Source organism: Sus scrofa, chromosome 16 (assembly GCF_054392235.1).
Source record: "Sus scrofa isolate SSC_HxYL_T2T_F1_AM1 chromosome 16, Sscrofa_HxYL_maternal_Yorkshire_Landrace_v2.0, whole genome shotgun sequence".
Lineage (NCBI taxonomy): Eukaryota > Metazoa > Chordata > Mammalia > Artiodactyla > Suidae > Sus > Sus scrofa.
The window spans coordinates 54,656,848-54,668,871 of NC_139398.1; the positions used below are offsets into that span (position 1 = coordinate 54,656,848).

A 12,024-nucleotide genomic window follows, 5' to 3' on the forward strand; every position below is an offset into this window, starting at 1 on the left:
AAACCCACAGCAAATACAATACTCAATGGAGAAAAGCTGAAAGTCTGCCCACTAAAATCTGGAACAAGACAGGGATGCCACTCTCACCACTGTATTGGAAGTCCTAGCCACAGCAGTCAGACAAACAAAAAAAATAAAAGGCATCCAAATAGGAGGAGAAGAGGTAAAACTGTCACTGTATGCAGATGGCATGATACTATATATAGAAAACCCTAAGGACTCAACCTCAAAACTACTTGAAGTGATCAACAAATTCAGCAAAGTAGCAGGATATAAGATTACAATTCAGAACTCAGTCGCATTTCTGGATACTACCAATGAAATTTTAGAAAAAGAATACAAAAATACAATACCTTTTAAAATCGCATCCCCAAAAATCAAATACCTGGGCATACACCTGACCAAAGAGGTGAAAGACCTATATGCTGAGAACTCTAAAACATTAATCAAGGAAACTAAAGAAGATGTAAAGAAATGGAATGATATTCCATGCTCCTGGGTTGGAAAATTAATATTGTAAAAATGGCCATACTACCCAAAGCAATCTACAGATTCAGTGCAATCCCTATCAAATTAGCCATGACATTGTTCACAGAACTAGAACAAACAACCCAAAAATTTATGTGGAACCACAAAAGACCCAGAATTGCCAAAGCAATTCTGAGGAACAAAAACCAAGCAGGAGGCATAACTCTCTCAGACTTCAGGCAATATTACAAAGCCAAAGTCATCAAGACAGTGTGGTACTGGTGTCAAAACAGACATACATACCAATGGAACAGAATAGAAAACTGAGAAATAAACCCAAACACCTATGGTCAATTAATCTTTGACAAAGGAGGCCAGAACATAAAATGGGAAAAAGACAGTATATTCAGCAAGAATTGCTGGGAAACCTGGACAGCTACATGCAAATCAGTGAAGCTAGAACAGGCCCTCACACCATGCACAAAGATAAACTCAAAATGACTGAAAGACCTCAATATAAGACCAGACACCATCAAACTCCTGGAAGAGAATATAGGCAAAACACTCTCTGGACATCAACCTTACAAATGTTTTCTCAGTTCAGCCTCCCATATTTGTTTGGTTTTTTGGTAATGATTTTTATTTTTTCCATTATAGCTGGTTTACAGTGTTCTGTCAATTTTCTGCTGTACAGCAAGGTGACTCAGTTATACATACATGTATACATTCTTTTTTCTTACATTATCGTACTCTATCGTAAGTGACCAGACATAGTTCCCAGTGCTATACAGGAGAATCTCATTACTTATCCATTCCAAAGGCAGTAGTTTGCATCTATTAACCCCCAATTCCCAATCTATCCCTTATAAATTTGTTTCTCCATAGAGACTTCTCTATCCTTCTTAAATTTAAAGGATATTGATGGAAGGTAAGAATTTATAGGCAGCATTTTTGAGACAGATGCTTTGCTTGAAGTAGCAGTTCTCAAAATGTGGTCTACACCTCCTGATGTCTCTAAGATCTTTCAGAGGGTCAAGTTACAGTATGTTCTTGGTATCCTAAGATGTCATTTGCCTTTTTTACTCTGTTAACATTTTCATTAATCTGGAAAAGGAATAGTGAGTAAAACTTTTGGTCCCTTACCAAAATGAATCAAAGCAGTGGTGACAATTGGTACTAGTAGTCATTTTATTCTTTAGTGCCATACACATGCAGTAAACAAACAAAAACAAAGACCTGTTTACTGAAGCAGTACATATTATTGATTTTATTAAATCTTTGCTCTTTAATACCTGTATTTTAATATTCAGTGTGAAAAAGAATGGGAAGAATGCATAAAGCACTTCTGTAGTACACTGAAGGCTGACAGTAGGTTGTCTAGAAGAAAAGCCCTTGTTCAGTTGTTTTAGTTGCGATCTGAACTGTCCACCTTAGCACACCATTTTTACAGGAATGATTGACAAACTGTGGTATTTAGACATGAATATTTGGCAGTATTTGTTTCACGTGATAAAGTTTTAGTTTTAAAGAACACTTAGCACTTTGACAAACTTGTACCACTGCTATGAGCCTGGCTACTATTGCCCAATAATTAAATAATTTTTTTGCTGAGGTTGGTGACAATGTTAACAAATGTGATTTTTTTGTCATTCTGTAATGAAATATGTCAGTATTTGGGAGATGTGCATCTTAGCCAAAAATTTTCTAAATGCCCAGTGGATTGAGGAAATACTGGGAAAATGACAGGAATATCAGGCTAGATAGTGAAGTATAGCAAGAGGAAATCCATGAGCAAGCAGTATAACAGCTAGCTTGGTCTAAAAAAACAAGGTTAGGCAAGAGACAAGAAGGTTACCATCACAAAGACTGACATAGGTGGGAAGGATTAGGACTTAAGGAGAGAACACCATTTTAGAAAATTGCATGGATCTGACCTGATGAGAACGGAGTAAGAGATAAGGAACAGTATTTGGAGGAAAAGCAAAAGACTATTATACCTGAATTTCTTAGACCTTATAGTCATGTGAACTGTAGTCATATGAACGGTAATATCAGGATTTTATAGTTTGTAATTTGCATCTGTTGACTCAGAACCCAGCAATCTCTGTGGAGTCCTTCTAAGTATTTCTGACCATTGTGAGACATCCATATGTGTTCAGTAGAAATTTCATTTACTCTTTCTCATGATCGCTTTGTCTCTGTTTCTCTCTGTTTGCATCAATAGTTCTCTAGTTGCTACCTTGAGTTCCTTAGGTGTTAAAGCCATGTGGTGTGTGCTGCTCAGAATTGTTGATGCACCAACAAAAAAACAGAATTTTTAGTTGTTTACTTATACAGCTCCCTCTTTTCTAGAATCCATACTAGTGTATAGTGAGCTGAAGTTAGGGATGGATTTGACTAACTCCAGTTGTTAGGAGCCAAGAACTAGGCTGTATTCAAATCAGTTCAAAGACTACAATTTTGTTAATAGCTTCATTACTATTTTTGACCTCTTCTTTCAGCATAAATTCTTTGGGAGAAACCACCTCAAGCTGTCCTATCATTATACCACTGTTGGGTAACTGCTATTCTTCTTTCAAGTTCAAATGTGTAGGAACACAGTTTTATCTCTTCACTTGGGTTGCTCATATCCCTTGCTAAAGGATTCTAGTTGGTTTGCCTCACTAGTTGAGCAGACTTTCATGATACTTGGTATTTGAAAAGGAATTTTTGTATGCTGAGCACTCTGTCACATCTTGTCAATTTCAGTGAACACTTGTTGATTTTATTTTTAGTGCCAGATATGATATTTGGTTATAAAAATACAGGTTTGAATAGAGTATGGTGCTTTTTAGGATCCTATCATTAAATCAATGATACACATCCACATATAAGTGTCATACAACCCGACTTGTGCTACTTGGGAAGTACGTGCAAAGTTCCATGGGAGCACAGAAGAGGGAGAAATTGTAGTTTTATGGGAAACATCTGTAAAAGAAAAATTTGAGCTCAGCCCTAAAGGATTAAAAGTATTTTTTAAAGTTGGAGGAAAAGGAAATCACATTACAGTGAGAGAGAATAGCAAACTTGAAAGTGGAAAAGCAGAAAAAAAAGTTGTCTTTAGGGACCTCCACAAAGATCTGCATAGTACTGGTGTGAAGTATTCATGGAGAGGATGCCAAGAATTGAGAGCTAGTTTGGAGTCAAGTTTTAAAGGGGTAAAGAGCCTTTTTGTTTTTTACAGAAGAAAGACTAAATGATCTTTTAACTCTTTTAGTAAAAAATACTGTAAAATTGTTGTCATATCAAGCGACAGTTAAAAATTATGCAGCCAAAAGTAGGGGTAAAAGATAGAGGGGATTATGCAGGTATGTCAGGACAGTTAATTGGTAAAAAAATTATGACTTTTTAAAGTTTTGTATTTAATATATGTAGTCAAACTTTTTGACTTTTTAGTTTGAAATAGTCATAGATTCAGCTGTGAATTTTGAATTTTAGATTCACAGAGATGTCCTATATACCCTTCAAACTATCTACTTTATGCAGATTTTTCCAGTTACATGCCCTCGTGTGTGTGTATTTACTTGTATGGAATTTTATCACATGTGTAGAGTTGAGTGAACAATACCACAATCAGATACAGAACAGTTCCATCACAAGGATCCCTTGTGCTACCTAAAGGGACCTTTTTGTTTTTTGACATCTTAAGCTTAGACTGTATTTTTTTTAATTGAAGTATAGTTTATTAAACAATATTATATTAGCTTTGGGTGTACAACATAGTGACTCAGTATTTTTTACAGATTATATACTCTATTTAAAGTTAGTACCAAATAATGGCTGTATTTCTCTATGCTGTACAATATATCCTTGTTGCTTATCTGTTTTATACATAGAAGATTCTGTGTCTTAATGTCCTGCTCGTATCTTGCCCTTCTCTTCTTCCCTCTCCTCACGGGTACCCACTAGTTTGATCTATATATCTATGAGTCTGTTTCTGTTTTGTTGTACAAATTTGTTTTATTTATTAGATATCACATATAAGTGATAGCATAGAGTATTTATTTGTCGTTCTCTGTCTTTTTCCACTAAGTTTAATATTATTGAGGTCTATCCATTTTGTGGCAAATGGAGCTTACACTGTATTCTCTCTCTCAAAGTGTGATCTTCAGATCACCTGTAACGGAATCACCTAGCCTGCCTGTTAAATATGCAGAGTCCTACCCTAGAAACATGGAATTAGAATCCCTGGGACTGTGGCCCTGTGTCCTACATTTAAATAAACTCCCCAAATGCTTTTTATACCATACCTATGAGGACATGAGTTTGAGCTGAAATCTAAATGATGAGAAGGGAGTGAATTAGGCAAAGACCTGGGGTGAGGAGATCTAGACAAGTGCTTCCAATAGGAATGTAATACATCAGATGTGCAGTTAAAAAAAATTCTAGTGGTACATTCAAAAAGTAAAAAGAAATACGTGGAATTAATTTTTACAATAAATTTATTTTTAACTCAATATATTAAAATTTTAATTTCAATGTGAAATAAATATAAACACTATTAAGATGTTTGACATTCATTCTGTCTTACAGAATATTCAAAACTCAGTGCATATTTTACACCCACTGTGCATCTCAGTTCAAATTAGGCACATTTTGAGTGCTGGATAATTCACTTAACAAGTGGCTAATATACAGGGTAGATAGAGTGAACAGCCAGTACAAAGGCCCTAAAAAAAGACTGATGCAGAGATAACATCTGACATTCAGAAGATGAAAATATTAGTCTAGAGTTTTGGAATAAGATTAAACTAGATGTATGATTTTATTTTGTCTTTTTAAAATTCAGTGAATTTTATTTTATTTTATTTTATTTTATTTTATTTATTTTATTTTATTTTATTTTATTTTATTTTATTTTATTTTTGTCTTTTTAGGGCCGCACCTGCAGCATATGGAGGTTCCTAGACTAGGGGTTGAATCGGAGCTGTAGCCACTGGCCTATACCACAGCCACAGCAATGCCAGATAAGAGCCATGTCTGTGACCTACACCATAGCTCATGCCAACGCCAGATCCTTAACCCACTGAACAAGGCCACATATCGAACCTGCGACCTCATGGATACTAGTTGGGTTCACTAACCACTGAGCCACAGAGGGAACTCCCTCAATGAATTTTATTGTTATACAGCCATCATCACAAGCTAATTTTACAACATTTCTATCCCAAACCCCCAGCCCATCCCTTCCTCCACTCCAACCTGTGTCCTTTGGTAACCACACATTTTTGAAAGTATGTGTCAATTTCTATTCTGTAAATAAATTCATTGTATCCTTTTTTAGATTCCACGTATAAGTGATAGCATATGATTGTGTCTTACTGTCTAACTTCAGTTAGCATGGTATTTTATAGGTCCGTCCATGTTGCTGCAAATGCCATTATTTTATTCCTTTGTATGGCTAATATTCCATTGTGTATATATACCATATATTCTTTATCCACTTCTCTGTCAATAGACATTTAGATTGCTTCCATTTTTGGCATTGTCTACAGCACTGCAAAGAACATTGGAGTACATGTATCTTTTTGAGTCATTGTTTTCTCTGGATAGATGCCTAATAGAGTGGGATTGCTGAATCATGTGGTAATCCTATTTTTAGTTTATTGAGGACTCTTTATACTGTTTTCCATAGTGGTTGCACCAGTTTATATTCCCACCAACAGTGTAAAGGGGTTCCTTTTTCTCCACACACTCTACAGCATTTGTTGTTTGTAGACTTTTTGATGATGGCCATTCTGGCTGGTGTAAGGTGGTACCTCATAGTAGTTTTTATTTGCATTTCTCTAATAATTAGTGATGTTGAAAATCTTTTCATGTGTTTTTCGGCTGTATGTATGTCTTCAGTGAATTGTCTGTTTAGATCTTCTGCCCTTTTTTTGATGGGGTTGTGGGTTTTTTTTGTATTGAGCTTCAGGGGTGTTATTTGTTTTGGAGATTAACCCCTTGTCATTTGCTTCATTTACAAATAGTTTATCCCATTCTGTGGGTTTTTAGATGTATAAATTTAAAAATCATTGCCATCAAAGAGTTGTCACACAGAGTGTAATTCTCAGAGATTTTCAGTGAAAACTTGAGTCATCAGTAGAGCTTTTTCTAACTACGTGCTTTCAGTCTAAGAGGGCGTGGAACAACCTTGAGGGAGGGAAGAATTGGGGAGATGTGTATAAATCTCAGGGAAAGAACATATGCAGATATGGAATTTCTCATGATTGTTTTTGATATTATCCCTCCTTGCAATACCCATTCCTGCTTGAGAACCATTGGTAGTTAAAAGGGAGATGAGGATAGAAGATGCTGAGGAGATTCTTGAGAGGTGAAAGGAGTGCTAATGAAGCTAAGTAAAGGATAGGGTCTCAACAATGAAGAAAGCAGGGGTGGAGCTCAGGACATTTGCAAGTTAAGATATTATTGATGATCTTTCAAGTTTAAATAGTCATCAGCTGGGCTAAGATGGGTTCTGAAGATATTAGTGGAGCTAGAACTGCTGCCTAGCACCTGAAGGTTAGAATGGAGTTAGAATGGCTTGCAAGAGGGGCATGCTGTGCCCTTCCAGGCAGAGTGCCTTAAATGCTTCCTTTAAATTTGGCTAAGATCCATCTATGTTTCCTTGCTTATAGTCTTTTCAGCTGTTACATTTTAGTTAATTGTGTGTTAACACAGCCTGACCTCACCCTGACCACACTATGGAATCACCTGGGGAATTTCTTTTAATAAGAATTACCCATTTCTAACCCTCTCCCACAACATTTTTGTCCTTTTGCCTTTTCTAGGGCTGCACCTGTGGCATATGGAGGTTCCCAGGCTAGGGGTCTAATCAGAGCTGTAGCTGCCAAGCCTATGCCAGAGCCACAGCAACTGGGATCTGAGCCATGTCTGCAACCTACACCACAGCTCACTGCAATGCCGGATCTTTAACCCACTGAGCAATGCCAGGGATTGAACCTCCAACGTCGTGGTTCCTAGTCGGATTTGTTAACCCCTGAGCCACGACGGGAACTCCTAGGTATTATGATTTTTTAAAACTCCCCAAGTGATTCTAATGAGCTAGGGTAGAAAACTATTGATCTATAGCATAGTTAGCACCTCTGTGACAGAAAATTAAGTTTTACTCATCCCCCAGAGTTTGACTTGTTGTGTGGCATATGGTTAGCTCTCAGTAAATGTCTGTTGAATAAATGAAAAATAAAAGAACTAACAATTGAAGAAATGTGACCAGGGAGCTAGGCAGGCCCTTGTGAATAGCTTATAAATTAACATTTGCTTTCATTATGAGTATTTACCAGGCAAGTTATTAAATACACTGCACCTATTTTGGAATCCTTATTAGTATGAAAAGGTTTTCCTATGTTGGTCTAAATCACAGTATTGACATAATATCTGAAGTATAAAAATAGGCTAAAAAATTAGTAGAGTTATTATCTCTTTTTGTTTGACTACAAGTACTGCAAGATGTACTATAGTTAACTATTCTACTGAGTACAATATACAAGAGAAATTATTGTATTTAGGATAAAAGATATTTGTCATCAATTTGAAATAATTACTTCCAACTTTCACAGAATTAACTACAACTCAGTAAATCCTATTATATTTAAATTTTAATGCTGTGGCTATTCAAAACATCCTATTTACAAGAATATTTATAGTTCTTTGTTGTGACTTTTACAGTTACTGCAATAACTTAATTAACTCTTTAGTAGTTGTGTTTTACCACTTTTAGTGAGAACAGATGGAAAGAAATAGATATAAAATGTTACACAAAAGTAAAATAAGCTGGTTGTCATTAATGTAATGCATCATTATTGTAATTAATCCTGAATATAGTGTATAGAGTGCTCCTAGCCTAAGACTCTTAGGTACTTGAGGAAATCATAATTTTCTTCCTCCTGGTCTACATGTAGCTAATGCTGTTTAAAGGGTTTAGAAAATCAAGTTTAACCTGCACAGTTTAATATTCTAAAAATGTGTTAATTTTCCACAGATGAAGAGAAGTAAAGAATTGATAACTAAAAATCATAATCAAGAAGAAATAAGTATTCTTCGTTGTTGGAAATGTAGAAAATGTATAGCAAGTTCTGATTGTTTCATGGAATATCTTGAGGATCAAGTGATTAAGGTGAGTAGTGCTAACTCTATAATTTTCAATTTCCTTTTATAGGAATGCTGGGGGCACACCTGCACATTCACACTTATCCCCTAACACCTGACTTAGCTTTTACCTTATTTTACCTGGTCCACTGAAAACATTTCAAAGTGGTATTCAGAATGCATCGCCCCTACCACAGATGCAATTAATTTTACCTTTGGCTGCTAACGTTAACATGACCTTGAAGTTTTAAGTGTAGTGTCACCGGTGTAAGTTGAAGATATAGTCCATTTTTTTAACCTCCACATGAGTGAACCTTAGTCATTATCACACATTTAAATTTGAGAGCCTACTAAAAATAGAAAACCTATTTTAAATTATGTAAAAATGTGTGTTATATATATGTTAACCCGAATATGTATATACACACACATACACCATGTACTGTACATATATACTATACATATATACACACACACACACATATATGTAGTATTCAATATGGGCCTGGGAGGAGATGTATAATTTTAAATAAGAAAACCTGAGTAATATTTAAAAGCATTTAATTGTTGTCCTGATAAAATAAAATAAAAATAACTATTTTTTTTAAAAAAAAAACAAGAACAACAAAAAAAACCCTTCAACTTCCCTAAGAACAGTATTCAAGAGGCAGTATCAGAGAGGTCCAAACCAGGTAGTAATCCATGGACTTTGCAGGGAATTCTTAGTTCTGCAGAAAGAATGGGTATAATTACTTGTTCTTGTTTGCTTCCTCTTCTTTGAGAGGCTGTTTGTTTTATTTTTTGCCTCAGACACATTTGATCATGATTCTTTCCTATCCAGTCTAACAGATTAGCCACCTTGAACTGACACTAGTGAATTACTTTGGTTGCATACTTACTATATATCAGATACTTTTTTACACTGAAGACAACATTTTCATTGGGAAAAAAATATGGTAAGTATTTTATTAGCTGTAATTTACATAGAGTAAAAAATAAAAAGCATACTACTTGACAAATTTTTTTAGCCCTGCTACACAACAAATCAAGATATACTTTTTTTCATCACCCCAGAAATTTGTCTTGCCCTTTTCCAGACAATACTCTCCCTCTAACAGGACAGACACTATATTGATATTTGTCACCATAGACTAATTTTGCCTGTTCTTGACCTTCATTCAGATGGAATCATATGCTCTTTTGTACCTGACTTATTTTTCTCAGCATAATGTTTTAGAGGCTCATTTTTTTGTTTATATGTAGTTTGCTCCTTTTTTTCCTAAACAGTATGTATGCCATTTTTGAATGTACCATAATTTATCAATTATTTTGTACTTTTTAAGAAATTCTTCAGTACCCTGAGGGAAAATTTTTTCCTTTCCTTCTACTGCATACAAGAGTTGAAATAGACGAGTTTCTTTCTTTGTCCTTCTGAGCAACAGGTTTGTTTCTCATTCACCTTTATACAGATATTGTAACCCGTCTTTATACAGGAGATACCCTTTAAAAGAGTCTTTCATTTCACTCAGTATGAGATTCTCTAGTTCCATCCATGTTGCTGCAAATGGCATTATGTCATTCTTTTTTATGGCTGAGTAGTATTCCATTGTGTATATATACCACATCTTCCGAATCCAATCATCTGTCGATGGACATTTGGGTTGTTTCCATGTCCTGGCTATTGTGAATAGTGCTGCAATGAACATGTGGGTGCATGTGTCTCTTTTAAGTAGAGCTTTGTCTGGATAGATGCCCAAGAGTGGGATTGCGGGGTCATATGGAAGTTCTATGTATAGATTTCTAAGGTATCTCCAAACTGTTCTCCATAGTGGCTGTACCAGTTTACATTCCCACCAACAGTGCAGGAGGGTTCCCTTTTCTCTATAATCCCTGCAGCACTTGCTATTTGTGGACTTATTAGTGAGGGCCATTCTGACTGGTGTGAGGTGGTATCTCATGGTAGTTTTGATTTGCATTTACTGAGTGACATGAGCCAGAAAGACAAAGACAAATACCATATGATATCACTTATAACTGGAATCTAATATCCAGCACAAATGAACATCTCCTCAGAAAAGAAGATCATGGACTTGGAGAAGAGACTTGTGGCTACCTGATGGGAGGGGGAGGGAGTGGGTGGGATCAGCAGCTTGGGCTTATCAGACACAACTTAGAATAGATTTACAAGGAGATCCTGCTGAATAGCATTGAGAACTTTGTCTAGATACTCATGTTGCAACAGAGGAAAGGTTGGGGGAAAAAATGTAATTGTAATGTATACATGTAAGGATAACCTGACCCCCTTGCTGTACAGTGGGAAAATAAAAAAATTATAAAAATTAATTAATTAATTAATTAAGATATAAAAAAATGAAAACAAAAAGACAATTTACAGAATGGGAGAAAATAATTTCAAATGATGCAACTGACAAGGGCTTAATCTCTAGAATATGCAAGCAACTAATACAACTCTACAGCAAAAAAAAGCCAACCACCCAATGGAAAATTGGGCAATAGATCTGAATAGACATTTCTCCAAGGAAGATATACAGATGGCCAACAAGCACATGAAAAAAGGCTCAACATCCTTGATTATTAGAGACATGCTAATCTAAACTACCACGAGATACCACCTCACACCAGTCAGAATGCCCATCATTAGTAAGTCCACAAATAACACATGCTGGAGGAGGTGTGGAGAAAAGGGAACCCTCCTGCACTGTTGGTGGGAATGTAGGCTGCTTAAATTTAAATGTTTTGAGAAAAAATTGTTTAACATGATTATTTTTCAAAGACTGAGATATGTCAGGAAAACAAACCATGGAACACTTTTAAAAAAATAAAATAAAAAAGTTAAAAAAAATAAAAGTCTTTCAGCCCTGAGCAAACCCTGGACTTTGTCTCCTATCTTTCACACCCCATGTCTATATGAAATGGTCTTCAGAAGAAGATAGAGGATCAGGAAACGGAGAAACTAGCATCCATAGATGTTGGCTCCAGAACATGTTTCTTTAGCTCTATCCAATGCCAGGAAATGGAAGACACACTCTTCCTCTCAGCCCCCACAAAACTAGGAACTGGGCACCGGAATCACTAGCTTTTGCAGCAGATTAAACAAGTACATTCAAAACCAAGCTTGCTAGAAGAAAGAGCACAAACACATTCATCGCTTCTGCTTTCCTAATATTGAACAGTTTATCAGCTTGCTGGAAGCTAGGTCATGTGGAATTTGAGCTGTAAGGGAATCTGGGACATTTGAGCTTTAGTGTTCTAGTCACTGGCATGTAGTAAGTAAGGCAACGTGACTGGAAATTTAGAATGGAATTCTTGAGACAGTCTGTAATGTCCACAGGGGCAAAAGGGGACTCCTACTCTACTTTCAGACCAGGAATACGTGAAATGTTGCCAAGAGCCAGAACTCAAGTC

General features: G+C 35.9%; 1 protein-coding gene across 6 annotated transcripts in view; it reads left to right on the forward strand.

The window, feature by feature from the left end:
• The window catches only part of RNF180 (ring finger protein 180), a 265,831-nt gene that overhangs the window by 27,599 nt on the left and 226,208 nt on the right, over window positions 1-12,024 (forward strand). For 4 of the 6 annotated variants that reach the window (XR_014831441.1, XR_014831442.1, XM_013984810.3 and 1 more), the window contains exon 2: window positions 8,492-8,626. Coding sequence is in view for 3 of the 6 variants with exons in the window: in XM_013984810.3 (XP_013840264.1) it covers window positions 8,492-8,626 (135 nt within the window). In the remaining 3 variants the exon portion in view is untranslated. Of the gene's footprint in view, window positions 1-8,491; window positions 8,627-9,439; window positions 9,555-12,024 lie in introns of all 6 variants that reach the window. The other 2 variants (XR_014831443.1, XM_085002406.1) reach the window with 1 other exon arrangement.